Source organism: Ammospiza nelsoni, chromosome 28 (genome assembly GCF_027579445.1).
Source record: "Ammospiza nelsoni isolate bAmmNel1 chromosome 28, bAmmNel1.pri, whole genome shotgun sequence".
Lineage (NCBI taxonomy): Eukaryota > Metazoa > Chordata > Aves > Passeriformes > Passerellidae > Ammospiza > Ammospiza nelsoni.
Window position 1 is genome coordinate 412516 of NC_080660.1, and position 23667 is coordinate 436182.

General features: G+C 54.8%; 4 protein-coding genes across 4 annotated transcripts; 2 read left to right on the forward strand and 2 right to left on the reverse strand.

Annotated features, from left to right (window-relative positions):
* Window positions 1-359: 359 nt before the first annotated feature.
* On the reverse strand, window positions 360-5587 carry LOC132084770 (T-lymphocyte surface antigen Ly-9-like). Its single transcript, XM_059490022.1, has 5 exons — window positions 5152-5587; window positions 1939-2232; window positions 1508-1777; window positions 961-1059; window positions 360-739 (listed from the first exon to the last, which is right to left on the reverse strand). The coding sequence occupies exons 1-5, from the start codon at window positions 5585-5587 to the stop codon at window positions 732-734; spliced, it is 1107 nt and encodes a 368-aa protein (XP_059346005.1). The 3' UTR covers window positions 360-731.
* Window positions 5588-6295: 708 nt separating this feature from the next.
* On the forward strand, window positions 6296-10339 carry LOC132085091 (CD48 antigen-like). Its single transcript, XM_059490460.1, has 4 exons — window positions 6296-6515; window positions 6894-7211; window positions 8426-8680; window positions 9898-10339. Exons 1-4 carry the CDS (start codon window positions 6461-6463, stop codon window positions 9990-9992), a joined length of 723 nt encoding a protein of 240 aa, XP_059346443.1. The 5' UTR covers window positions 6296-6460; the 3' UTR covers window positions 9993-10339.
* Window positions 10340-12798: 2459 nt separating this feature from the next.
* LOC132085084 (signaling lymphocytic activation molecule-like) lies at window positions 12799-20247 on the forward strand. Its single transcript, XM_059490452.1, has 7 exons — window positions 12799-12859; window positions 14591-14908; window positions 15456-15758; window positions 17247-17357; window positions 18170-18258; window positions 18574-18720; window positions 18839-20247. The coding sequence occupies exons 1-7, from the start codon at window positions 12799-12801 to the stop codon at window positions 18881-18883; spliced, it is 1074 nt and encodes a 357-aa protein (XP_059346435.1). The 3' UTR covers window positions 18884-20247.
* A 66-nt stretch (window positions 20248-20313) lies between these two features.
* LOC132085083 (uncharacterized) lies at window positions 20314-22776 on the reverse strand. Its single transcript, XM_059490451.1, has 5 exons — window positions 22602-22776; window positions 21883-22215; window positions 21458-21775; window positions 20744-20854; window positions 20314-20607 (listed from the first exon to the last, which is right to left on the reverse strand). The coding sequence occupies exons 1-5, from the start codon at window positions 22672-22674 to the stop codon at window positions 20603-20605; spliced, it is 840 nt and encodes a 279-aa protein (XP_059346434.1). The 5' UTR covers window positions 22675-22776; the 3' UTR covers window positions 20314-20602.
* Between the last annotated feature and the right edge of the window lie 891 nt (window positions 22777-23667).

A 23667-nucleotide genomic window follows, 5' to 3' on the forward strand; every position in this document is an offset into this window, starting at 1 on the left:
AGTTGTTTGCTCGTTTCCCGCTGAGGGATTTGGATTGGGAGGAGGAGGTGGGCAAAAAAAGGCTCAAAACTTTAAAAGGTTATAAAAAAATCTTTATTAATTGAGTTAAAAATAAAATAATAAGAAAATCAGAATAAACCTTTGGATTGCTTATTCCCCAGCCCCTCACCACCGTTTTTTCTTTCCCACTGTCAACGTAAAGAGTCCCAAAAGCTGGAACTTTCAGTCAATTTATAAACTCAAAATATCCTTTCTTCATTCTCTTGGGTAGACGAGTCTCTCCTGCCATGCCATGGAGACGTCTCCACAAGAAACCATTATTTCCTGGCTTTTAATTTTAATTTTAATTGTAATTTCCATGAAATGAACAAAGTCCATTGCAAGACAGCCGTGGTTGCATGGTCCGGCCGTGAGGATTTTGGCCGGACAATCTCGGCCTCGTGGTCACTCTGGATTTTGGGGCCACCTCCAATGCTGGCCCCATGGACAGTCCTGGTGGCCCCATGCCAACCTGGCCGCATGGAGCCGGTCAGTAACCCGTCCCCAGGCCAGAGGAAAAAGAGATTTTCTTGGGCTTTGTTGGTTTGTCAAAAATCTGCTTTTCCACAGAGGCGTGGTCAACTCCTCCCCGTGGTGTCAATCTGCAAATCCAGCCAGGTGATTGGCTCTTCAGACCTCACCAGCGGATTGGCTCCGCCCCACAGGGAACCAATCCCTGGGCTCTCGTCCAGCTAAAAACCTGTCAAGATAAAGTCAGGAGAGCCCCAAATATGCCCCAAATCCACCCCAAATCAGCCTCAAATCCAGCCTCAAATCCACCCCAAATCAGAACCCCAAATCCACCCCAAATCCACCCAAATCCACCCAAATCTGCCCAAATCCACCCCACCCTGACTCTGTCCCCCTTCCAGGTCCCACCTCCTGCTCCCCAGGGCCCCAGGGATGGTTTTCCATGCTCACCTCTGGATTTACAGTAGGACACAAGGAAAATCGATAAAAGCGACGCGATTTCAACCCCGGCCACGACGCCGATCCTGATCCAGCTGCTGGAGCGGGCGCCTGGAAAAGGAAGAAGATCCCGAAATAAATCTGGCTCTTCCTGGCATTGGGGCAGAGGGGATTTGGCCTCAAATCCCGCCCTGATCCCTCATTCCAGGGGATCTCACTCCAAGCCAGGGCAGAGGCGGCGCTCTCAGGGGATCAGGATCAGCCCATCCCAGCCCCAAATCTCAGCTTTTCCTGCTCTCAGGGGATCAGGATCAGCCCATCCCAGCCCCAAATCTCAGCTTTTCCTGCTCTCAGGGGATCAGGATCAGCCCATCCCAGCCCCAAATCTCAGCTTTTCCTGCTCTCAGGGGATCAGGATCAGCCCATCCCAAACCCAAATCCCAGCTTTTCCTGCTCTCAGGGGATCAGGATCAGCCCACCCCAACCCCAACATTCCCATGTTCCTCAGGAGATCGGGATCAGCCCGGCCCACCTTTCCCCACCTGTCCCCGGCTCTCACCTGTGCAGAGCTCCCCGAGGTTGGTGATGGTGACGCTCTCATTGCTGACGGGGTTCCGTGCCGTGCACGTCAGCGGCTCCAGCCCATCCTGGGATGTTTCGTTCACCAGCAGCACCACGGAGCTCCCGTCCATGTCCTGATCCCCCACCCTCCAGGTGTAGGAGACGTTCCCGAGGCCGGTGCTGGGTGTGGAGCAGTGCAGGGAGGAGCTGCAGCTCCCACCCGAGCAGTTGTGGGCCTCGCAGGTCACCGTGGGCTCTGCCAGCTCCCCTGCGGGCACCGCGGTGTCACAAATGTCTCTTTTAGTGTAAAAAACCCAAAACAGCACTAAAAGCACCCCCAAAACAGCACTGAAAGCACCCCCAAACAGCACTAACAGCACCCCCAAAACGGCACTAGAAGCACCCCAAAACAGCACTAACAGCACCTACTGAACACCTGCAGGGTGAAGGTGGATCTTTTTCCCTTGATTGTTACAGAGTAGGTCCCGGCATCCTCCATCCTCAGCTGGGAGATGGTGAGCGCGCGGCCCTTCTTGGAGACGGCAAAACGAGTTTTGAATTCTTCTTTATAAAATAAGGGTCGAGGAGGATCCTCAAATTTCACAGCCACTATGGGCTCATTCCCAAAACTCCAGAGTGCTACGTATCTCTCTGTGTTGCGGGTGCGGAAGGTCACGGACCTGCCCACAGCCCTGATCACCTCCTTGGCGTTGCTGCCGCTCACTGGGGACAGAAAATGGGGAGAGAACTTGAGATGGGGGTGGGATGGAGGTGGGGGGAATGTAGGATGAAGGTGGGCTCAGGGTGGGATGGAGACAGGATGAAAGTGGCGTGAAGGTGGGATGGAGGTCGGTTGAAGGAGGGTTGAACGGGTCGAGGGATAAAGGTGGGATGAAAAGCTGGGATGAAGGTGGGATCATGGTGGAATGGAGGGATGAAGGTGGGCTGAAGATGGGATGAAAAGGGGAAATGAAGGTGGCATGAAAAGCTGGGATCATGGTGGGACCAAGGTTGGATGAAGTTGCAGAACCCAGAGCATGAAGCCCATCAGGGCTGAGGGTTTTTGAGGGCTCATGGGGGGCTCATGGAAGGGTCCCTGGGTGAAGGAAGAGCACGAGGGCACCCCCAGGCCGAGCCCGGAGGGGAGCTGAAAGGGAAAGGAGAACGAGGAGCTGGAGACAGCCTGGCCCTGGACACTGCCAGGGGTGCGTGGGGCAGCTCCACCACGGCTTCTCCAGGCTGACCACTCCCTGTGGCCACAGGAAACGGCCCCTGTGAAACGTGGACTGGCTCCAACAGTTCCATTAATTTCTCATGTTTGGGGCACCAGACCTGGTGGGATCTGGAGATTGCATGTGGGATCTCACCATTCCAGGTGGATTCCCACCATTCCAGTTTGGATCTCACCAGTCCCAGTAGGATCTCACCATTCCAGAGGTGAGACCCCTTCCACACTCCTTTGGATCAGCCCAGGACAAGGTCCAGGATCCCTCTGGACCCATCCCTTCCCTCCAGCGGCCATACCATGGTGTGTGACCTTGGGTCACCAATTTGAGGAGGAAGGAGCTGTTTTTGTTATTTTCGCAACTTCCCATTTCCAATGAACTGTGCCACCCCATTTATACCAGGAATGGAGTTCTCCTTCCCAGTTTTCCTAACAGGCACCTGATCCTGGCCCAGCCCCGAGGTCGGGCTCAGAATTTCTGTCTCCCTCAGCCTCAGCCACCCCTGGGACATGGACAGGGGAGCACGTGGAAAGAAAAAGCTGCTGGAGGAGATAAACTCACAGGAATAACGAAACCGCGGGATGGTTCACACGATAAACCCCCCTCAGAGCGGGCAAGGGCTGAACCTTGCCCAATTTCCCTCTTTTCAGCCAGAAAACAACCCAGGATGAGACCCCCAAAACCAGGGAGGCAACGTGGAGAGGAGCAGGAGCTGAAGGCAGAGCAGGATGTCTGGAGAACATCTGGAGCAGAGGTTGGATCAGAGGTGGACACCAGAGATGGACACAGAGATGGGTACCAGGGATGGACACCAGAAATGGACACAGAGATGGACACAGAGATGGGTACCAGAGATGGACACCAGGGATGGACCCCAGAGATGGACACCAGAGATGGACACAGAGATGGGCACCAGAGATGGACCCCAGAGATGGACACCAGAGATGGACACAGGGATGAGCACCAGAGATGGACACAGAGATGGGCATCAGCCCGCTACCAGCAGGAGCTCCATGGCAGCCCTGGATTCCAACACTGGGCATGAATCCACCCTGTGGAGCTGCTCTGGTGTTCCCAGCCATCCCTCGAACCCAAAAACCCCAAAAACCCCAAAACCACCCCAAGATCTCCTTCCCAGGGGACCTTGCACTCACTGGTTTGGTGGAGCAGCATGAAGGCGACGAGATGAGGGATCCAAAACACATCCATGGATGTCCAGAAATTGAGCGGATTTTGGGGCACCAGCAGGCAAAAATTTGAGCCAGAAAGAGGAAGAAGAAGAAGTGCCCTTGTGGCTTTTCAGCATAGAGGTGGAGGGGAGGTGGCTTTGGATGTGGTTTGTGACGAAAATAAAACATCAAGGAGGGACAATTCACTCTCACACAGAAACCTGAGGTGTTTAAAAGAAAACCACTCTGTTTTCAAGGAAAAAGGAGGAAACTCGAGGCGTTTAAAACAGAGCCCAACTCCGTTCCCAAGGAAAGATGAGGGTGGGACCAAGAGTGTCATGGTGGCCGTGTGTGACAAATGGCTCAGGTGCTCAGTGGGGACCAGCCTGGAGAGCGTTATCCCAGAGAATGTCATGGTGCCCATGGAATTGGTGTCCATGGGCTGGGGCCTCCAGGGCATCCCTGAGGAGCGAGGCTGAGCCCAAATCATGGAATGGTTTGGGTGGGAAGGGGCCTTGAAGCTCATCCCGTGGGTAGGGACAGCTCCCACCAGCCCAGACTGCTCCAAGCCCTGTCCAGCCTGGCCTTGGACACTCCCAGGGATGGAGAATCCGTGGAACAACCTCAGTGAGGGAAAGATTGATCCCTGAAATCCCATCTAAATCAGCCCAGGGAATCCTGAAATGGTTTAGGGTGGAAAGGAACCTGAAATTCCCAAAAAATCCCACCCCAGTTCCATGGGCAGGGACCATCCCCTATCCCAGGTGGGTCCAGCCTGGCCTTGGACACTCCCAGGGATGGGGAATCCATGGAATCACCTGGAACCCTCACAGGGAACAATTCCACCCCAAAATCCCACCCAAATCCCACCCCCTGTCCCCCGGACCCCATTCCCCCTTTTCTGGGGAAAATTCCTGTGAAAATTCTCCTTCCATTTGTCCTGAAGCCCCCCCAGGTCCTGCAAGGCCACAGTGAGGTCACCCCAGAACTTCCCCTCTCCAGCTGAACAGCGGAACTTTTTGGGGCTGGAAAGTGCACAGCCCCGTTTTCCCAGGATTTTGGGGCAGCTGGTGGTGACCCGGGGTCTTTTTTCCCCCTAAAAGCAGCGATTTTGGAGTGTGGGGAGCAGAAAACCAGCGGGGTTCGGGAGATGGATCGCAGCTCCAGCCCCTCCTCATCCCAAAGGACGAGCGCGGATGCCTCCGTCGGCGCGCTCTAATTTATTCTAACGACCCTCATTTGCATACCGGGGTTAATTCGCAGCCCTCCAATCGCCGTTCCCGTCCCTCCCCTCCCGGTTTTGGTGTCACCGCAGCCAAGGCGACACCGGAGGGGACGGGGACGGCCCCGGGCCGGCCCCAAGTGGGTCAGGGCGCGGCGGGGGTCGCGGGGGTCCCTTTGTTCCCCTTTGTTCCCCTTTGTTCCACTTTGCTCGCCGTCCCCCGCCCGTGGGAAGACGCCGAGGGCCGTTTGTCCCCAGCCAGGGGACAGCGAGGGGACAGCGGGGGTGGCCCGAGTGTGGCCGGGCGGGGGAGGGAGGAATCGGGGCTGGAATTGTGGAATTGTGGAATTCCGGCCCCTCCTCGGCGGCGTCGGGAGCGGCGACCCCGGGAAATCCCGCGGGGATGGGGTAGAATCCCTGGAGGGAGCTGGGGTCGAGCGCGCCTGGACATTGGTGGTCATCTGGTGTCCATCTGGTGTCCATCTGGTGTCCATCCAGTGGCCATCCAGTGGCCATCCAGTGGCCATCCAAGGGATTCCTTGGACACCTCCAGGGATGGGGATCCAGCCCTCCCTGAGCCCCTTCCGACGCTTCCCAACCCTTTTTCCATGGAAAAACCATCCCAAATCTCCATCCCTGGCACAGCTCGAGGCCGTTGCCTCTGTCCTGCCCCGTTCCCTGGGATCAGATCCCAAATCCGCCCTGGCAGATCCCAAATCCCCCTTGGCTGCCTCCAGGCTTTGGGGTCACTCTGGTCACTCACAGTGACCCTTGGGGTCGGTGTCCCATTGACCATCAGGTCATTGGGGTGGTCCTGGATGGATTTGGGGAGATTTGAGGCATTTTGGGGAGCCTGGGTAGATTTTAGGGTGATTTTATGGATTTGGGGGGATCTGGGTAGGTTTTGGAGGGGATTTGAGGGACTTTGAGGGGTCCCAGGCGGTTTTTGTTGAGGATTTGATGGATTTGGGGGATCTGGGTAGCTTTTGTTGAGGATTTGAGGGGCTTTGGGGTCCCTGTGGTGGGGATTTGGGGGATCCATGGGGGGCTGCGTCTCTGTGAGTCTCAGGGGCCGTTCGTAGCGCCCTGATAGCCTCATGTCCCACCCCGAGCTGCGGTTGTGGGCCCGGAAGAGGAACAGGAACCTCCATCACGTGGTTTCTCCGCCTGCTTTCAGAACCCCCCCAGCCCCAGGTTTTGGGGAGTCTGGGGGGTTCCAGCCTTGGGGGCCCTTGGGGAGCAGCTGCCCCGTGAGGGGGGTCCCAACTCGAGGGGTGTCCCACCCTGGGTCCGGCCGTGTCCCACCCTCGGTGAGGTGACGCTGGTGACAGAAAATGGCGCCGGCGCTGGAGCTGAACCTCCTCCTCTTCCTCCTCTTCACCACGCCAGGTACGGGGCTGGATGAGGGGCTGGGGTGGCCATGTGGCTTTGGGGACAGTTGGGGACCTTGTGGCGAACCCACCCTGTCCCCACAAGGTGCCACCACCGGGTCCCTCCAACGGGAGCCACCGCGCCCTGGGGGGATGGACTGTCCCCACATGGAGTCCCAACAAATTGGAAAGTTTTGGGAATTTGGGGCGGGAAAATTCAAAATTCTGGTCCTGCCCCCTCTTCATGCAAAGGGCTCCAGAAAGGGCGGAGTTATTTCAAGTTTATTTTTAATATTTGAGTTATTTCCATTTTGAACGCGTCTGGAATTCCAAGTGGGATGAGACCTGGGGAAGGACGACCAACCCAACTCCACCATCCCCAATTTTTTTTTGGCAGCCCGGGCACAAGAACCCCAGCCCTTGGAGGTGGCTGGAGCCGTGGGCGGGGTGGCACTTCTGAACCCCCAAACGCCCCAAAATCCCTCAGAATACTCCCAAATCCACTGGCGATGGCAAAAACTGAGGATCGCCAGCCTGAAGAGGGGGGAGCAGCCCAGGTACCCCCAGACCCGCTTTGAGGGACGCCTGGAGCTCCTGGAGAACGGAATCCTCAGAATGAGCAACCTGAGCCTCGGGGACAGCGGCGAGTTCCGGCTGTACCTGGAGGATGACACGGGCAGGGAGAGCGTCCAGAGGGTCCTGCTGAGGGTCTACGGTGAGTCTGGGGACAGGGAATTGTCCCAGAGCCCCATGGGTGGGTTGGGGACATTGTGGTGTCCTGGACATTGTCCCAGAGTGTCCAGAGGGTCCTGCTGAGGGTCTACGGTGAGTCTGGGAACAGGGGATTGTCCCAGGGGGTGCTGGGGACATTGTGATGGCCTGGGAGTTGTTCCAGAGCTTCCAGAAGGTTCTGCTGAGGGTCTATGGTGAGTCTGGGGACAGGGAATCGTCCCAGAGCCCCATGGGTGGGTTGGGGACATTGTGGTGTCCTGAGCATTGTCCCAGAGCTCCAGAGGGTCCAGCTGAGCATCTACGGTGAGTCTGGGGACAGGAGATTGTCCCAGAGTGCCACGGAGGGTTTGAGGATTGTCCCAGAGCATCCAGAGGGTCCTGCTGAGGGTCTATGGTGAGTCTGGGGACAGGGGATTGTCCCAGGGGGAGTTGGAGACATTGTGATGGCCTGGGGGTTGTCCCAGAACTCCAGAGGGTTTGGGGATCATCCCAGAGTGTCCAGAAGGTCCTGCTGAGCATCTACGGTGAGTCTGGGGACAGGGGATTGTCCCAGAGCCCCATGGGTGGGTTGGGGACATTGTGGTGTCCTGGACATTGTCCCAGAGTATCCAGAGGGTCCTGCTGAAGGTCTACGGCGAGTCTGGGGACAGAGAATTGTCCCAGGGGGTGCTGGGGACATTGTGATGGCCTGGGCATTATCTCGGAGCTCCAGGAGGATGTTGTGACATCCTGGGGGTTGTCCCACTGTCCCACAGGGACGCTGTGAGACCCTGGGGTTGTCCAAGAGCCTCATGGGGGCGTCGTGACTTCCTGGGGGTTGTCCCAGAGCTCCACAGGGGTTTGGGCACATTGTGGTGTCCTGGGGGATGTCCCACTGCCCCACAGGGACTTTGTGACTTCCTGGTTGTCCAAGAGCCTCATGGGGGCATCGCGACATCTTGGGGGTTGTCCCAGAGCTCCATGGGGACGTTGTGCCACCCTGGGCACTGTCCCACAGCTCCAGGAGGACCTGGTGCCATCCTGGTTGTCCAAGAACCTCATGAGGACAGTGTGACATCCTGGGGGTTGTCCCAGAGCTCCATGGGGACTCTGTGCCACCCTGGGCACTGTCCCAGAGCTCCATGGGGACTCTGTGCCACCCTGGGCACTGTCCCAGAGCTCCATGGGGACTCTGTGCAACCCTGGCCTCTCCTGCAGACCTGGTCCCCAAGCCCCACGTGACGGCCACCACCAACGGCGACCCCCAGGTGTGCAACACCACCCTGAGCTGCTCCGTGGCCCTCCAAGGGGTCACCTACGAGTGGATCCCACCCCAGAAGGCCCCGATGAAGCAGGGCCCCGTCCTGGAGGTCTCCATCAACCCCGCGGTGGAAACCTACGTGTGCAAGGTCAGCAACCCCGTGTCCTCCAGCAACGCCTCGCTGACCTTGCGGCGGCCCTGCAGCTGGACAGGTACGGCCACGGCCGGACACGGCCCCGGCCAGGGCTGGCCTGGCCTTTGGGGGGTCCCCAGAGGGGTTTGGGGGGGATCTGGGGACTTTCAGAGCGATCCCATGGAACTGTTGGGGTTGGGAAGGAGCTCCGAGGTCGTCGGTCCAATGTGGGGCTGACCCCTCATCCAGAGGGATCTCCAGGGGTTCCTCAGACGCCTCCAGGGGTGGACACCCCGAACCTCCCTGGGGCTGACGCCATCCAACGTGAGACTGACCCCTTCTGGCCATCCAGAGGGATCTCCAGGGGTTCCTCAGACACCTCCAGGGATGGACACCCCGAACCTCCCTGAGCCCCTTCCAAAGCCTTTTCCCCATTTCCAGGAGGAATTTCCCCAAATTTCCCACCCTGAACCTCCCCTGGCACAGCTCGAGCCCATTCCTCTGTCCTGATTTTTGGATTCCACCCTAAAATTGACTCTGCTGTGGTGTTGGAAGATCCCTGAACCCCAAAACTGACCCCAGAAGGACTCTGGAGGTCCCAACACCCTAAAAATGACCCCATGGGTCCCTGAACCCAAAAAATCGGTCTGTGAGGGGTCAGGGAGTCCCTGTGCCCCCCAAAATGATCTCTGGGAGCAGATCCCAGTCCCAAGGTGGGTCCCAGGGCTGGGGGATCCCTTTTCCCTCCTCCCGTGGGTTTGGGGTGGGATTTGGGACCCTCCTGGAGCTCCTGGATCCCTCCTGGCTTTGGGGTGGGATCTGGGGACCCTCCTGGAGCTCCTGGATCCCTCCTGGGTTTGGGAGGGATTTGGGACCATCCTGGAGCTCCTGGATCCCTCCTGGGTTTGGGGAGGGATTTGGGACCATCCTGGAGCTCCTGGATCTCTCCTGGGTTTGGGGTGGGATTTGGGACCCTCCTGGAGCTCCTGCATCCCTCCTGGGTTTGGGGTGGGATTTGGGACCATCCTGGAGCTCCTGGATCTCTCCTGGGTTTGGGGTGGGATTTGGGACCATCCTGGAGCTCCTGGATCTCTCCTGGGTTTGGGGAGGGATTTGGGACCATCCTGGAGCTCCTGGATCTCTCCTGGGTTTGGGGTGGGATTTGGGACCATCCTGGAGCTCCTGGATCTCTCCTGGGTTTGGGGTGGGATTTGGGACCATCCTGGAGCTCCTGGATCCCTCCTGGGTTTGGGGAGGGATTTGGGACCATCCTGGAGCTCCTGGATCTGCCTCCAGATGAATCCTCCTCATCCTCCACCCACACCACGCCCAACGCCCTGGTGGCCCTGGGACACCTCGTCCTCCTCTTCCTCCTGCTCGCCGTGGCTTGAGGACCCCGCGGGCGGCACCTCCGGTCACCTCCTCACCTTCCACCACCACGGGACCAAGATGCGGATGAAGATCCCGAAATCCTCCGGGCGCGGAAAAACCGCGGGCGCGCGAGGGAACGGGATCAGCGGGATCGTCCAGTTTGGGGTTCATCTGGAAATCCTCCTCTTCCTCATCCCCAAATCTGTGGGGAGACCCGATCTGAGCCTTTCCCGGGGTTCCCTGGGATTTTGGGGGATCCCCCTTTTGTTGGGATGGCCTCTGGTGCTCCCTGCCAGGGAGGGCTTGGGGTCGGTTTTGGATTTCCCAAATGTTTCTTTGCACATTAAATCCCATCCTGGACACCACATTTTGTTTTATTTTATTTTAATTTCCCATTAAATTCCATCCTGGACACCACATTTTATTTTATTTTATTTTATTTTATTTTATTTTATTTTATTTTATTTTATTTTATTTTATTTTATTTTATTTTATTTTATTTTATTTTATTTTATTTTATCTTATTTTATTTTATCTTATTTTATTTTATCTTATTTTATTTTATTTTATAATTTCCCAATTAATTCCATCCTGGACACCACATCTTTGGGATTTTCTGGATTTTTCCCTGGCCTGGGACATCCCACGGCTCAGGGATCGGAGATGTTTCCCCCCAGCCCCATTTTTGGGGACAAAATCCCTTCTTTTGTCCCCCAGAGTGGGATTTGACTCTGGAGGGTGGGACACGGATCCAGCGGGGTGGGAAGAAACCTCGGGAATGACAGAGATGATCCCTCAGCCTCAAATAAAAAACCTGGAAAAGTCTGGGACAATTCCAGCTCCGCCAACCCAGCCCAAAAAAGGGGAAAATCGAGGATTTCACCTCCATAAATCCCAAAAAGTTCTACTTTGGGCAAAAATTCCCAAAGATTCCTTGGGACCATCCAAGGGTCCACGGGGACCTCCTTGGAAAATTCCAGCCCCACCTGAGGAGCGGCTCGGGACAATTCCTGCTCCTTGGGTGATGATTTTAACACCAAAGTTGATTTTTCCAGTGAATTTCCCCCCTTGGAAATATTTTTCTGGGGTCTTGGTCCATTCCCATGTGGAGATTTCAATCTTTTATTCCACTTATAAAATCCAGGATGTCAAAAAAACCTCTGGAAATTAATAAACATTCATCCTGCTGCTGAGTTTCCAGCTAGAAAATTCCGGGATGAGTTGATGGGGAGAAGAAAGGATTTGGGATCATTGTTTCCACTTAAAAGAGGTTTTTCCCACCATTTTTAGTTCCTTGTTCCCGAAAATGCTTCCCCAAAGGAATTTTCCTCTGGATGATTTCGCTTCATTAATTTTTCCCTGCCCGATGCCAGCCAATCCCAGGTGGGGAAAACTGTGGGTTTTTGGGGGGGATTTTTTGGCTTTTCTGGACCATTTCCAGGTTAAAAAATTTACTTTTGGGACCTGGGGGCTGAACAGGTGGAGAAATCCATGGAGAAATCCAGCCTGGCCGTGGGAATTCCAGGTGGGATTTGTGCCTCTAAAAACATCCCAAAACCCCCAAAAATAACCCCAAAATAGCCCCAAACACCCCAAGACCAACAACTTTGCCACGCCAAAATCCTTCCAAGCTCCCATTCCAGAAGTTTCCAGGACTCCACCGCTGTTTTTCCCGGATTAATTCATCCTGCGATTTCCCGTCTGTATTTTTTCTGTAAAAGTCTGATTTTTGAGAAATGGTGGCTTTGGGTTTTTACCTATCAGGTGCTTTCTGAGCAAGGAAGGAGGAGGAGCCTCCCAGGAGGTTCCGGGTGGGTTTTTTTGGGTGGTTTTGGGTTTTTTTTGTCATTCAAAAATCATTTCCCGGCAGCAAAACCTCGGGGAAAACTCTGAGTTGGGCGTCCCTGGAGAGCAGCGGGATGTGATCCAGTCCCAGGATTTGGTTTGGGTTAAAATCCTGGAATTTTCATCCCTGGAGGTGTCCATGGAACAGCAAGGTGGGACTTGGTGACATCTTGGATTGTTGGATCCCAGAGCTCTTCTCCAGCCTCAGGGATCCTGGAATTCCCTCTCCATCCACACCCTGAAAATTGGGAAAAGTGGCGAAATTTGGAGAAAGAAAAAGGCAAAAACCTCGGATTTCAAAGCTTTTCCACCAAAACCAGTCAGGATTTTCCAGCAGCAGATCCATGACTGGATTTTCCCGGCCTTTCCCAGCCTTTCCACCAGGAAGGACCATCCCCATCCCCAGCTGACCCCAAATCCACCCAAACCCACCCAGAATGAGGATTTGGCTTCTCCCAGGTGAGTTTTCGGGACCTCCCGTCCTTCTCCTCCTCCTGTGGATCCCACGGAGCTCCAAGCTGGGATTTTCCCGGGAAATCTGGGGATTTCTCACCTTTCTGGGCGGTCCCACCCCTGGGGGATGCAGCAGATTTTGGGATGCTCCAAGGAATTGCCCACATCCCTTAGTGGGATCGCTTTGGAGCTTCCACCTCTCCAGAGCTGGGAAAACTCCATGAAATTCCTCCAAAACTGGATTTTTCCTCTTTTTTTTCAGAGCCGTTTGAGGACCCCTCAGCAGGCTGATGGAACTCTGGCGGAAAAACCAAACCCGTTCTCTGCTTCCTTCTGCTTTTTCCTCTTCCATCTCCGGGGCGCGGAGCACAGCCTCCGTGCTTTGAATAATTTCCGACCGAAGGGGATAAAAGGCAAAGGTTTAGCTCGATCGGCCCCAAAAACAGGAAATGAGAGGGCTGGGGGTGAAGCTCTTCCTGCCAGCACCTGCTCCGAGCCCCGGAACCGCGGAGGCTCCGTGATCCCGGCATGGGCTCCGGGGCTTGGCTCCGGCTGCTCCTCACCCTCGCCGCTCTTGGGGGTATGTGGGGTTTCCTCACTGATTTTTGGGGGTTTGGGTGGTTTTTCATGGATTTTGGGTTTTTTTTTGGTGGATCTGAAGGGGTTTGGGACTTTGGGGTGGAGGTGCTCCAGGTGGGGTGGGAGGGGTGTCCCTAAAAGTCTCCCAAAGGGAGGAGGGGAGTCAAATGTGATGGAAAAAAGTTCAGCGGGAGAAGTGAAGGATTTGGGTGAATTTTAGCAGGGTTCTGAGAGCCCTGAGGGATTCATTCAGTGCTGGAGGGAGTTGGGATGTTCCAGAGGGAGATTCCCGGAGGATTGGCTCAGATCCACCGGCTGGGAGATTCCCAAGGAATAAAATCATGGAATGGTTTGGGCTGGAAGGACCTTGAGGATCCCAACCCTTTGCCATGGGACAACTTCCATGAAAATGGGGCCAATCCCTGTTTTTGGGGGGTCTGGAGAGCCAAAATTCCCTCCAGACTTCCAGCCAAAATTCCAGGTTCCACCAGCATGAGGTTGTTTCCCTTTTCCTTTATTCTTCCTTTTTTCTTCCTTTTTTCTTCCTTTTTTCTTCCTTTTTTCTTCCATTTTTCTTCCATTTTCCTTCCTTTTTTCTTCCATTTTTCTTCCATTTTCCTTCCTTTTTTCTTCTTTTTTTCTTCCATTTTTCTTCCATTTTTCTTCCTTTTTCTTCTTTTTTTCTTCCCTTTTTCTTCCTTTCCTCTTTCCTTTCCTTTTTGGGCAAAAACTCATGGAAAAAAGGCTTTGGGAAAAGTGGGGGTGGCACAATGGGGACCCTTCTGTGCTTTTGGGGGCTCCAGATTTGGCTCCTCCTCCTCCTCCTTCTCCTCCTCTCACAATTTCCTACAAAAACAAAATTTGTTTGCCCAGAAATGAGGGAAAATCTGAGTCGAGGAAAATCCAAATCGAGGAAATTCTGAATCATTGGCCTGAAATAAAAAACAACAAAGGGAGTTTGGGGGAAAAATCCTCCCACGGGAATCCCGGGCCGTGGGAGATGAAACCCCTCAATTTTTTCCAAACAACCCAACCTGGGACCACCTCAACCAGAAGGAAAATGTGGGATTTGTACCCGAGCCTGCTCCCAGGTGGCTGCAATTCCCAAAATTCCAGGATGTTTGAAGCTGGGAACGAGACCTCTTTGGATTTGGGGTCTTTCCTTTGGATTTAGGGTCTCACCTTTGGATTTGGGGTCTTTCCCTTGGATTTGGGGTCTCTCCTTTGGATTTGCGGTCTCTCCTTTGGATTTGGGGTCTTTCCCTTTGAATTTAGCATCTCTCCTTTGGATTTAGGGTCTCACCTTTGGATTTGGGGCTTTTCCCTTTGGATTTGGGGTCTTTCCCTTGGATTTGGGGTCTTTCCCTTCAATTCGGGGTCTCACCTTTGGATTTGAAGCCTTTCCCTTGGATTTGGGGTGTTTCCCTTGGATTTAGTGTCTCTCCTTTGGATTTGGGGGTCTCACCTTTAGATTTGAGGTCTCTCCTTTGGATTTGGGGTCTCAGCTTTGGATTTGGGGTCTCACATTTGGATCTGGGGGTTTCTGTCTTTGATTTGGGGTCTCTCCCTTGGATTTGGGGTCTCTCTCTTGGACCTGGAGGTTTCTCCCGTAGATCTGGGCTCCTGTGTCTCCCCAGGCCGGATCCAGCGCCGCCCCTGCCCCAGTCCCAGAGGATCCCTCCGGGATTGGGATGGGGACGATCCCCGCGAGCCCCAACCCTTCTCGCTCCCCTCTTCGCAGGGATCGGCGCCCGGGTGACGCAGCTGGGGGCTCTGGGGGAGCCGACGATCCTGCGGGTCCCCCGCAACCTGCAGGACCACACCGAGAAGTCCAAGGAAGCCTCCTGGAAGAAAATCACCGAGGAGCCGCTCAAGAAGAAACTCCTGATGAGGATTTCGGGCGAGAACCACACGGCGTTCGAGCGGGAGCGGATGCGCTTGGGGGAGAACTTTTCCCTGGAGATCCTCAACACCAGCCGGGATGACGGGCGGCTCTACGAGTACAGCGTCTACCGGGGCTCGGACGAGGAGGTCTGGCAGATCCAGCTGGAAGTGCTTGGTAAAAAAATCCCCTGGGAATCGCCAGGATGGTGATCCCGGCCTTTTCCTGGGTGTTCCAGACCTTTCCTGGATGTTCCGGAGCTTTTCTGGATGTTCCAGGCCTTTCCAGGATGCTTCAGGCTTTTCCTGGGTGTTCCAGACCTTTCCTGAGTGTTCCAGGCTTTTTTTTGGATGTTCCAGGCCTTTTCTGGATATTCCAGGCCTTTTCCTGGTTGATTCTGGCATTTTGGGGACAGGTCTGGGAGGTGTGTGGTGGTCAAGGGGATGGAAATGTCCATTTTGATGTCCAAAGAATCCTGGAATTTCCATTTCTCCTTTTTCCAGAGCTGGAGGTCAATCTCAGCATTTTTGCCGGAACCTCTCGGCAAAAAAAGCTGAGATTTTGTTGGACATCCCCAGCCTTTTCCTGGAATTTCCTGCTGTTTTCCTGGATTTTTTCCTGGGTGATCTCAGCCTTTTGGGAGCAGCTCTGGGATGAGGGAGGTGGAAACCACCAACCTCCATGTCCTCCAATTCCAAATCCTGGCATTCCCGTCTCTCCCCAGAGCCGGTGGCCGTTCCCAGCATCCGCATCCTGCGCCGGGAGTCGTCCAACGGGAGCTGCTGGCTGGAGCTGGGCTGCTCCTCGGAGCGGGGGGACGAGGTTTCCTACAGCTGGGACAGTGGGGACGGCGGGGACAGCCGGGACAGCAACGGCACCGGGGCGCACTGCCGGGCCAACGGCAGCGTCCTGAGGCTCCGGTTCCCGCTGCGGAGCGCGGCCTTCGGCTGCGTCTGCACCGCCCGCAATCCCGTCAGCTCCCACAACGCCACCTTCGACACCGACCAGTGCGGATCCCTGCACGGGGGTAGGCGCCGGGATCCCTGAACCCCGGGAGTCCAGAATTCTGGAAATCTGGAATCCCAGAACCCTGGAACCCTGGAATCCCAGAATTCTGGAACCCCATTACCCCAGAATCCCAGAACCCCAGAATCCTGGAATCACGGAATCCTGGAATTCCAGAAACCCAGAATCTCCCAAATCCTGGAGTCACAGAATCCCAGAATCCCGGAACCCCAGAATCCTGGAGTCACAGAATCCTGGAACCCCAGAATTCTGGAGTCACAGAATCCTAGAACTCCAGAATCCTGGAATTCCATAGTCCCAGAATCCTGGAATTCCATAGTCCCAGAATCCTGGAATAATGGAATCCTGGAATTCTGGAATCAGAGAATTCCTGAATCCCGGAATCCCAGAATCTTGGGATCCCATAATCTCAGAACCCCAAAATCCCTGAACCCCGGTACCCCAGAATCCCTGAATCCCATAACCCCATAATCCTGGAATCCTGGAACCCCAGAATCCCAAATTCTGGAATCCCAGAATCCTGGAGTCACAGAATCCTGGAACCCCAGAATCCTGGAATTCCAGAGCCCCAGAATCCTGGAATCATGGAATCCTGGAATTCTGGAATCAGAGAATTCCTGAATCCCGGAATCCCAGAATCCTGGAAATCCAGAACCCTGGAATCCCAGAATCTTGGGATCCCATAATCTCAGAACCCCAAAATCCTGGAACCCCAGAATCCCCGAATCCCATAGCCCCATAATCCTGGAATCCTGGAACCCCAGAACCCCAGAAACCTGGAACTCCAGAACCCCAGAATCACAGAATTTTGGAACCCCAGAATCTCAGAATCCCAGAATTCCAGAACCTCAGAATCCGAGGGTGGTGGGGTGGGAAGGCAGCTCTGGAGATATCCAGATGGTGGGAACTTGGTGGATTTGGGCAGAAATTTGAGAGATTTGTGGGGGAATTTGAGAGATTTCTATGGATATTTGAGATATTTCTGTGGATTAATGGGATCCCCCTTTAGACGGGAGATTTTTTACAGATATTGGAGATATTTCTTTGAACTTTCACTATATTTCTGTCCCTCGAGCCCCCTTAAAGCCACCAGGGATATTTTAGGGTTTTTTCCGACCCCACATCCAGCTCCCAGTGGGTTTTTATCTCAAATAAGGCAAATCAAGAGAGCTCAGAGGCATTTCCTGCCCTTTGCTTCCTGTTCTGCAGCAAATCAACCCCAAATCAGGTGACAGAGGTGACAAAATCAGCCTCCGAATCTGGTGACAAAGTGACCAAATTCAGGCCCAAAATTAGAGTACAGCGGTGAGAAAAATCCGCCCCAAAGTCAGGGGAGAAAGTGATGGAGATCAGCCCCAAAATCAGGTGACAGGTGACAAAAATCAGCCCCCAAAATCAGGTGACAGATGACAAAAATGAGGTGACAGAAGTGACAAAGGGCTCTGGGTGACCCGGGGCCACTTCCCCTGTGTGTCCCCTCCTGTCCCAGGTGTCCCTGGGGTGAGGACCGAGCTCCTGGTGCCTCTGGTGGTGCTCGGTGTCATCGTCATCATCGTGATCGTGGTCATTGTCACCTTCAGGGCCACCCGCTCGGCCAAATGTGAGTTTGGGGGGTCCTGGAGCGGGTGGGGACCCCCAAAATTCCAGAGGTGGGGAAAGAATTCCGAGGTCATCGAGCCCTGGCTGTGATTGGTCCCCGGTGGTCACCTGAGGAACAGGGGATGGGACTGGGATCTCTGGGATCTCCGGGATTCCTGGGATTTCTGGGATTGCTGGGATCACTGGGATTGCTGGGATTGCTGGGGTTGCTGGGATCTATGGGATCACTGGGATCTCTAGAATCTCTGGAATTGCTGGGATTGCTGGGATCACTGGGATCTCTGGGATCACTGGGATAACTGGGATCACTGGGATCACTGGGATCTCGATCTCTGGGATCTCTGGGATTGCTGGGATCTCTGGGATCTCTGGGATCTCTGGGATCTCTGGGATCTCTGGGATCTCTGGGATCTCTGGGATTGCTGGGATTGCTGGGATCACTGGGATCCTCTCCCAGCTTAGCTCTGAGAGACCCAGGATCAGTTCCTGGCAGAGAAAATCCTGGAAGGAGAATTCCTGAGGGAGCTGGGGGGGCTCAGTCTGGAGAAAAGGGGGATCCAGGGGGGATTTGGGATCTGATCCCAGGGAACGGAGCCAGAACAAGAGGGAACGGCCTCGAGCTGTGCCAGGCCTGGAAATTTGGGGAAATTCCCCTTGGAAAAGGGAAAAGGGCTTGGAAGGGGCTCAGGGAGAACTCCTGGAGATTCCTTGGGATGACCAAGAGGGGAGCGGACACTGGTCGGACTCAGAGACCTTGGAATTCTCTTCCAACCTGGCTGATCCTGGGATTGTGTGACCCCTCCCACCCCACAGGTGACCCAGAGCCCTCCCAGGTCACCCCGGACCCCTCCCAGGTCACTCCGGCCAGCGCCACCATCTACGCCCAGGTGCAGCGGGTGCAGGTGAGGGGGAAAATGGGGAAAAATGGGGGAATTGGGGAAAACGGGGGAAAATGGGGGAAAAAGGGGATAAGGGGGGAAAAGGGTAAAAGTGAGGGGAAAAATAGGGGAAAACGGTGAAGAAAAGGGGGAATAAAGCCGAGTGACACAACTTGCTGAGTGCCCAACATCCCACGGTGGCTTTGGGGACAAACTTGGGGATTTTCCCCCTTTTCCGAGACCCGTTGGGCACAATCCTGTCCGGAAAACATCCAGCAGGACCAGGGGGTCCCCGTGGGGACCCTCGGGTCGCTGCCCACCCTTTGTCCCCTCCCTCAGAAGCCCAAAGGCACCGTCCCCAATGCCACCCCCGCGTCCTGCACCACCATCTACGCCGCCGCCACCGGGCCACCCCCGACCCCCAATGGAGCCCCCCGGTCCCCGGCTGTGTCCCCAAACCTGCGGGGACGCCCCCCGCTGTCCCAGGTAAGGGGAACATCCCCAACCCCCCCTTTGTGGGGCACCCCCTACCCAGCCACCTCACTGATCCCTTGGTGTCCCCATTTTGTGATCCCTTTGTGTCCCCATTTTTGTCCCCCCCAAGGAGCCCACGACGGTTTATGCCAGCGTGACCCATCCCATGGCCTGAACCTCCCTGGGATCTACATTCCCAACTGGAATCACCTCTGATCCTGGGGGAAACCTTTGGGGATCCCTGAGCACCCCCAGAGCTTCCCTGGGATTCGTTCCTGGCTGGAATCGCTGCTGATCCTGGGGATCCTTTGGGGATCCTGGGGGAATCCTTCAGGGATCCTGGGGAATCCTTTGGGGAGCACCCCAGAGGATTTGGGGGCAACTCTCTGGAATGAACGGCGTGTCTGGTGTGGGACGGTCAAACAAGGGCTGGACACAGGGAAGGAACTCCAGGCTGTGCTTGGAGAAATTCCAGCGGGATCCTGGAGCCGTGGGAGAAGGGAGGGAGGCTCTGGATGCACCTGGGGCTGGGAATGATGGAGGATCCAATGGGAATGGTCATTCCCAGACCTGTGGAACCAGGAATGGTCATTCCCAGACCTGTGGAACCAGGAATGGTCATTCCCACACCTATGGAACCTGGAATGGTCATTCCCACACCTATGGAACCAGAAATGGTCATTCCCAGACCCGTGGAACCAGGAATGGTCATTCCCACACCTATGGAACCTGGAATGGTCATTCCCACACCTGTGGCACCAGGAATGGTCATTCCCACACCCGTAGAACCAGGAATGGTCATTCCCACACCCATGGAACCTGGAATGGTCATTCCCAGACCTGTGGAACCTGGAATGGTCATTCCCAGACCCGTGGAACCTGGAATGGTCATTGTCACACCCGTGGAACCTGGAATGGTCATTGTCACACCTGTGGAACCTGGAATGGTCATTCCCACACCTGTGGAACCTGGAATGGTCATTCCCAGACCTGTGGAACCAGAAATGGTCATTCCCACACCTGTGGAACCTGGAATGGTCATTGTCACACCCGCGACATCAGGAAGGCCGTCGAGATTTGGACTCCGACCTCATCCCTGACGAATTTCAGGATCTCATCCCCGTGGTCCTGAATTCCCAAGGGAACCCACAGGGACTTCAAAGAGGAAGAACAAGGGTTTGTTTCCTGAGCTCTGGAATGGGTTAAAAATCCCAAATCCGCTGGATTTTGGCCCAAGGAATGAGGGATTTTGGCGACCCCTCTGTGGCAGGAGCCAGGTCACACCAAACTTCCCCCTTCCCATCCTTTCCCACCGATCTGAAGGATTTTATCATCCCAAAAATGTCTCAGGTGTCCCTCGGTCCGAGCTCGTGGATTGGGGTGGAGGGAAAGGAAAATAAACTTGGAATTTAAAAAATCCCTTGGAACTGGATTCTGGAGACGTTTCCCAGGCTGGACCTGGATTTGGGGGAAGACAACCAAGGTGAGAATCTGGGGGATTCCCTCTCTTCCTGTGCCCGAGGTGTAATTCAGCCTCTAATCAGCCAACTAATTAATGAAACAAGTTTATTGTGCAGCTCAGCTGTATTTGCACCAATAAAAAAATTTAATAAAAAGGATTCTCAGATTTCCAAACCCTAAAATCCCCACAGAATTCCCACCCCTGCCCAATCCCAAATCCATAGTTTCCGGAGTTTTCCATCCCCAAATCTTCGCTCCGAGGTGCAGCTGGGGGTTGAATCTTGGGGGAAAACCCCGAATTTCTGGATATTTCTATTCCATGGATCCCAGTGGGTGCTGGAGTTCCCAGGAGAAGAATTCCATAGGAATGGGGATTCTGGAATTTTGGCGGCGCTGGTGGCCGGTGGGATTTGGGAAGCACCTGTAACCTCTGTTATCCTGCAAGGAAAACGGGCCGGATTTAGGACATTTTGGGGATTTTTGATTCCAGAACACCCAGATTTTGGGGTTCCAAGGGCTGGTTTGTGGTCAGACCCCCCAGATTTGGGATCCTGCCCCCACATTCCGGACAAACCTTCCCGGGAATTCTCCCTCCACCAGCAGGAGAAGCCCACGAGGAGCAGGATCAGCCCCTCGGCCACAGCCACGACCACCGGTCTCCAGGGGCTGAAATTCCCTGGAATTACTGGAAAAGAATCCCAAAATCCTGGAGCTGGGCTGGGATTTGGGGTTCCCTTCCCACCCAAACCACCCCAGAATTCCGTGAATCTCTAAATTTATAGTTTGGCCTTATATAGAATAAAAATTTTATAGATAATTATGCATTAAGGATATAAAAAGAAGTATATATATATATATAATATATTTAATATATAAAACAAGTATATTTATATAGAAAAATGAGTATATATTATATATAAAAATAAGTATCCATTATATATAAAAGTGTATTATATAAATATCTATTACATATATATTTTATAGATATTAATTTATATATTTTATAGATATTAATAGATATAAATAATATTTTATATATATTAATATTATGGATATTAATAGATATAAATAATATTATATATATATTAATATTATGGATATTAATATACATATAACTATAGTTTTTACACAGAATGCACACAAAAAAGTTAAATTTAAAATTATATTATTTACACCTCCTTAAATGATTTTTTTTATATTTTCCAAAATTTCCCCCATTTTTTTCCGCATTTAAGGCCTGTAAACCCCGGCATGCTCAGCCCCGCCCCCGGGCCCACGGGGAGCTCACCTGGGCAGGTGAGGGCGGCGCGGGCCGCGCTCCACCCCGCGGGGTTGCTGACGTTGCAGAGGCAGATTTGGGGATCCGCGCCCTCGGGGAGGCTCCGGAGCAGCCGGGAGGGGCTGTCCGGGATCTGCCCCGGGATCTGCCCCGGGATCTGCCCCGGGATCTGCCCCGGGATCTGCCCCGGGACCGGCTCCGGGCCATCCCCGGCACAGGCCCAGCTGTAGGAGACGTTCCCGGGGCTGGAGCAGAGCAGGGACAGGTGGCACCGGCCCCGATCCCGCTGCAGGATTTGGGATTTCAGCACCGGCCGCGGGACGGGGTCTGCGGGGACAGCGGGGTGAGAGGGGACAGAGAGGGGGACAGGGGGACAAAGGGACAGAGGGACAGGAGATAGAGGGACAGGAGGACACAGGGACACGGGCACTCACCCCACACGGACACTCGGGTGCACTGGGCTGAAATCACTGGCCTGCCCTCAAACTGGGCGTTATAGACCCCGTTATCATCCCTGCGAACCGGGGAGATGCACAGGGAGAAGTTTCCCCGGTGGAATTCCATCCTCCCATGGAAAGGACCTCTGGAATACGAGACATTTCCATCCCTGGGGGCTGTCAGGATCCGCTGCCGCACTCCTGAATCCATTCTCACCGCCCAGTGCATCTCTGTCCACTTCCATTGGGGCTCCTTCTCCGGCACCAGGCACAGCGATCCTCCCTCGGTCACAGCGCGGGGCACAGGCAGATTTTCACATCCCCAGAATCCTAAACCAGAGCCAGGGAAGTCGTGACTTTCAGGCAAACTCCGCACCCCAAAAGCTGCCCAGGAAGGGGAACCGGCCCCGCGTCACGGCCCGGCCCGGCTCGGCTCTGCCCGGACAAGGGGTTTGAGAGGAGCGAGGAGAATCCCCCCAAAGCCGCAGCCAGCCCCTCTCCATCCCCCCGAGCGCCGCTCCGGCTTTTCCCCGCAGCAATTCCCCAATTCCCGCAGCAATTCCCCAATCCCCGCAGCAATTCCCGAATTTCCCGCAGCAATTCCCGAATCCCCGCAGCAATTCCCCAATTCCCGCAGCAATTCCCGAATTCCCGCAGCAATTCCCGAATTCCCGAATTCCCGCAGCCCCCCCGGTCCCCCCGCGCCCCCTCCTCACCTCGGCTCCCGGCCAGGCCCAGCAGCAGCGCCAGCAGCGCGGGGGGACAGCGGCGACCCCCGAGCGGGGACATCGCGGAGCGGAGCGGGGACCCCTCGGGGCTGCGAGCGCCCTCCGGGGACTTCCTCTGCCCCGGCTCCTTCCTCTGCCCCGGCTCCTTCCTCTGCCCCGGCTCCTTCCTTCCTTCCTCTTCCTCCTCCTTCTCCTCCTCCTCCTCCGCCCCAAAGCTCGCAGGGAACTGATTTGAGTCGCCCCGGGAGGGCAATTTTGGGGTGTTTTGGGGGGTTTTGCTTTCCCTTTGCAGCGAGCGCCGGGGACGCTTGGGGACATCGCGGTGGCTCCGCTGTCCCCAGCTCGGGCAGCCCAGCAGCAGCAGGGCCGGGAGGTTTGGGGAGGAATGTCCAACTCCGAAATGCACTTTTCAAACCCAAAATCCCTATTCCAACACCCACAATCCTTCTCGTTCCAACTCCAAAATCCTCCCGGTTCCAACCCCAAAATTCTCTCTGTTCCAGCCCCAAAATCCTCTTCGTTCCAACCCCAAAATCCTTCTTGTTCCAGCGCCAAAATCCTCCTCATTCCAACCCCAAAATCCTCCTCGTTCCCACTCCAAAATCCTCCTTTGTTGCGGTGTGCTGTAATGTCCCATTTTAGACTTCCAGGTCACTTTCCCAGGTGTGCCTATACCTCTCTCCCTTCCCCCTTGCCCCCATGCTGAGTGAGTCCTGTCAATCAGGCTTATCATTCCAGCAAGGCGTGGTGTGGTTGGTCAAGTTCAAAGGATGCCCCTCTGTCATCTTCCCCTGAGACCCCGCCCCTCTCACCTGGTTGGTGGCTCACCTGTACCTCCCCTCCCCCTGTCCCTGAGCTTAGAAAGGTGATCAGACCATGCGGTTGGTGTTCTGTTGGAGCAGTTGCTCACGTTCAGACCTCTGTAACCATGGAATAAACCTCTGGACATTAAACCCTCCAGCAGAATCCTCTCCTTTTTCTCTTCACCATTGCCTGAAGCTATTCCTCCTGAGGTAACGGGGTTCCAACAAGCCTGGACTTGTTCAGTGCCCAC